Source organism: Phaethon lepturus, unplaced genomic scaffold (genome assembly GCF_000687285.1).
Source record: "Phaethon lepturus isolate BGI_N335 unplaced genomic scaffold, ASM68728v1 scaffold4868, whole genome shotgun sequence".
NCBI classification, from domain to species: domain Eukaryota; kingdom Metazoa; phylum Chordata; class Aves; order Phaethontiformes; family Phaethontidae; genus Phaethon; species Phaethon lepturus.
Window position 1 is genome coordinate 29954 of NW_010559565.1, and position 3645 is coordinate 33598.

Sequence of the window (3645 nt, forward strand, 5' to 3'; positions counted from 1 at the left end):
AGCCGCAGAACAACATTAGCTCAGCATCGCTGTTTCCATGACTCCTGTACAAAAACGCAGCTCTGCCTTCCCTCTGATATTAAATGCTCATACAAAGAGGACATTATGACAACCCTCCTGGCTGTGGATCTACCAAGCCTGTGGAACTACCACCCTGTGAAAACAGTATTAGTACAGAATCACAACGTTACAGAGAAAACTCTTGCAAGAAACACTTATTCCAGACTAGCTAGAAAGCTGACTGACAGAAAACTTAAGGTCATTTTTCAGTAAGCTTTCCATAACACATTTTGGGGATGTCAGTATTTGTATCCCCATTAATGACAGTGATCATCATAAATTCTATTAGAAGAGTTAGGAAAGAAGACAAAAGCTGATTGCAGCGCATAACACCCGAACAACTGCACCAAGTTTCAGATTTGGGTTGAGGCTTCATCTGTTTTTCTTTAATCAATTTTATTTTAAAGGAACACTAGTCTGTTATTCTGACAGTCCAATCTCTATTATCCATGTGTGAATTTTCTCAAAGTTATGGATTAACTACATGACAGAGGAAGCCAGCAGGAGACAACATGTTTGTGGACGCCAGGTAGCTATTCCTGACCAATGCAGGAGTGCTCTGCTACATAGGCTTGCCAACACAGTACGCTTCAAGTCCACACACCACATTATTGCCACATTCTTCTCACCTATTTATACATAAATTTTATAGTTCCCTCAACTTTCATTTTCCCAGTTTATTCAACCTCTGTATTTTCACGTTAAGATGACCATTGCCTATATTCCGATGTGAAATCCAAAACCTTAAAAAAGATCCTAAATATGCTTCTGATTCTGATTTTTTTCCACCCAAAAATGATGCTTAGTAATCAGAAGCCATTTATTTTTTTTGTCTCAGTGCCTGGAAGATATTAATGCTTCCATCTAAATGGCTAACAGCCTATGGAAGACACATCTACCACTACCATGGGTACGTTTTCTGTAATCCAAGCACCAGAAGCCTGATTCTGACCATAAACTCATGAGTTTTGCAGCTGATTCCTTCTGTCTGTCTGAAAAGTTTAACCTTACAGAGCTGTTGAGTACCAGTGTAAAATTCAGCATCAGGAAAAGACATCGAGTGTGTGATAAAAGGCAGGAAAGAGCAATGACTTTGAGAAACCAAGAGCACAGAAACAAGAATTAATTTGAAATAGTTACCTCTTTGAGGCAGCCCATGAAGTTGTTGCTTACTGGAGAGCCAGGTAAGTCAGCAGTACTGGGGCTCCCTCCCACGTAAAAGAAGTCATCTGAGCCCAGCATAGTGTAGTCCTCTTGTGTATAGCCCGTGGTGGTAAGGATGCCATCCACAGAGATTGTCACCTGTTTGAGGGACACAACGGACAAAAAAAATCCCAGCAATGACCTTACAATCCTGAACAGAACAAGTTACTTCCCCTATATTTTTATGTCAGTTTTAATAAGGATTTTGTTGAGATTTGGTATGTATTTTTTAGTACAGCCAAGCTCCATTTTCTGGTCTGCTTCACCCACAATGGAAATGCTCCAGCATCTGCCTCTCACCGCCTTTCTGGTGTATCAGCACTGTCAGGCCGACCTGGCAGTCTACCCATTGAGATGATTTCCATCTATTCAGGCCAGAAAATGGAACTGTCCTTGAAAGAGATTTCTCATATTATCTGATTTTATGATTAATTGCTATTTATTTTAATGATTACAGTTAGTTATGGTTGTTAGTAAAAAAAAAAAAAACACTAATGAAGACGAGGTTGGTATTTTTTATTTTTTATGTGTCTTTTGCTCACAGCACACTGACGATCATGCATTCGGGGAGGGGAAGGGGGGATCTCACTTTCAATACATTATGGATGAGCATGCCATGTACCTAGAAAGACACACACCCACCACCCAAAAAAAAATAAAATAAAAAAAATTATATATTACAAACTCATAACCAAAATATAAATAGGAAATAGATAAAAATAAATCAAAATAAATCAACCACACACCAACAAGTGTGAGAGAAGCAGAGATGAGAAAGAAAGAAAGAAAACACAAAGCGTGCACACACTGCACTTTGACGTGTCATGCTAATATATCTGGAGCCCACAAAGATGATAGGGGGAAAAAAGACAGAAGAGAGAGAGGCGGGGGCACAAGGAGAGAGAAAGAGAGAGAAAACTATTTCACACTTGCATGCAATCCAAAATAAAAATACCAAACAAACCCCATAATAATGGGGAAAAAAAAACCAAACTCAAAACCAAACAGAAATGTCCCCCAAAACTCTAACCTCAAACACATGGAGGGTGAAGGGGGACAGAAGGAGAGGAGGGAGAGGAACAAGTGAATTTGATGTGTTTTGCTTAGATGTTGTTAGTGGTTAAAAGGAAAGACGGAGGAAAAGAGATTGAGGCCAGGAGGAGACAGGCGAGTCACCAGATGTGGACATGCCATGCAGAGTGTGTACTGAAACAAACAACCGGCTGAGCTCCTGTTGGCCACGGCAGGTAGAGGTCAGAGAGAGAGAGAAAGTGAGAGAGAGAGCAAGAGGAAGGAGGAGGAGGAGAGAAAAAGAGGAAGGAGGGAAGTGGGGGAAAATCAGGAGAAAGAGGACAACTCTGGCCAGTTTGCCTGTAATAGCCGTTGCCACAACAAAAGGATGACAGAAAAAGAGAGCCTTCACCACCACGGACTAGAGGCCCTGCAATGGTTCTGATCTAGAAACCTTCAGAGTAAAAAACAAAAAACAAAAGGGGAGAAAAAAGCAAAACAAAAACCAAAGCAAAAGAAAGCAAACTGAACTCAAAAACAAGGGAAAAAATCCCAACAATTTATCACTGGAATGGAAAAGAACTACTAAAGAGGGAGGTGAAGAAACCAATGCAAGAAATGTCCAAACCCCATTTCCAGAAGAATTGTGTTAGTTGCTTTTGTTGCTCATTTTTCCATTAAAAACAAGAAGAAAAAAAAAATTTTAAAAATGTTTTCAATTAAATTAAAGGAAGAAGTATAAAGGAGGGGGGGAAAAGAAGGTGTGGGGGGAGGAAAAGGCAGGTAACACACGGCAAACCCAAAAAAAGAGACAATAAGAATGATATCTACCAGACAATGTAGTTTGTTTACCATAGCGTGTCCAATGCCTGAGTGCTTTGCGGAAAAGGGGGAAGAAAGGAAATTAAAAAATTGTGAACAGAACGATTGTTAATTAAAATAACTAAAAGCAAAGATGAGTCGTTAGGGTGTTAGTACATTAGCTGGTTAGTAAAAATGACACATTGCATGAATGGTCTAGTGTTAGTCTTTCAAAAAAAGGCGTGGGGCGCCTGACACACACAAAGTGAGAAAGAGGACAATATGATCGGGACTCTACAGGGAACCATGCTATCTAGACTGTAAAGAAGCAGCGTGGTGCCTAGTCTTCCCACCCTGGTATTAGTCATTAACTTCAACCCTCAAATACATTATCCAGGACTGAAGCAAAGTTAAAACAGTGCAATACTTACTCTTCAAATGCCCGTCAAGGTGCTTCCCCCAAACAAGAACCTTACCCTCACAGATGTACACACAGTACACAGTTCACCCCTTCAGCACAGACACAACCATGACTCCCTTCTTCCACCCACCATCATCTCTACATTCCTG

At 40.4% G+C, this 3645-nt stretch overlaps 1 protein-coding gene across 1 annotated transcript in view; it reads right to left on the minus strand.

The window, feature by feature from the left end:
* Positions 1-1200: 1200 nt before the first annotated feature.
* The window catches only part of LOC104625692 (neurexin-3-like), a gene marked incomplete at its 3' end in the record, with an annotated part of 8529 nt that continues 6084 nt past the window's right edge, over positions 1201-3645 (minus strand). The window contains exon 3 of the mRNA XM_010293386.1: positions 1201-1362. Within this exon, the coding sequence (XP_010291688.1) occupies positions 1201-1362 (162 nt within the window). The remainder of the gene's footprint in view (positions 1363-3645) is intronic.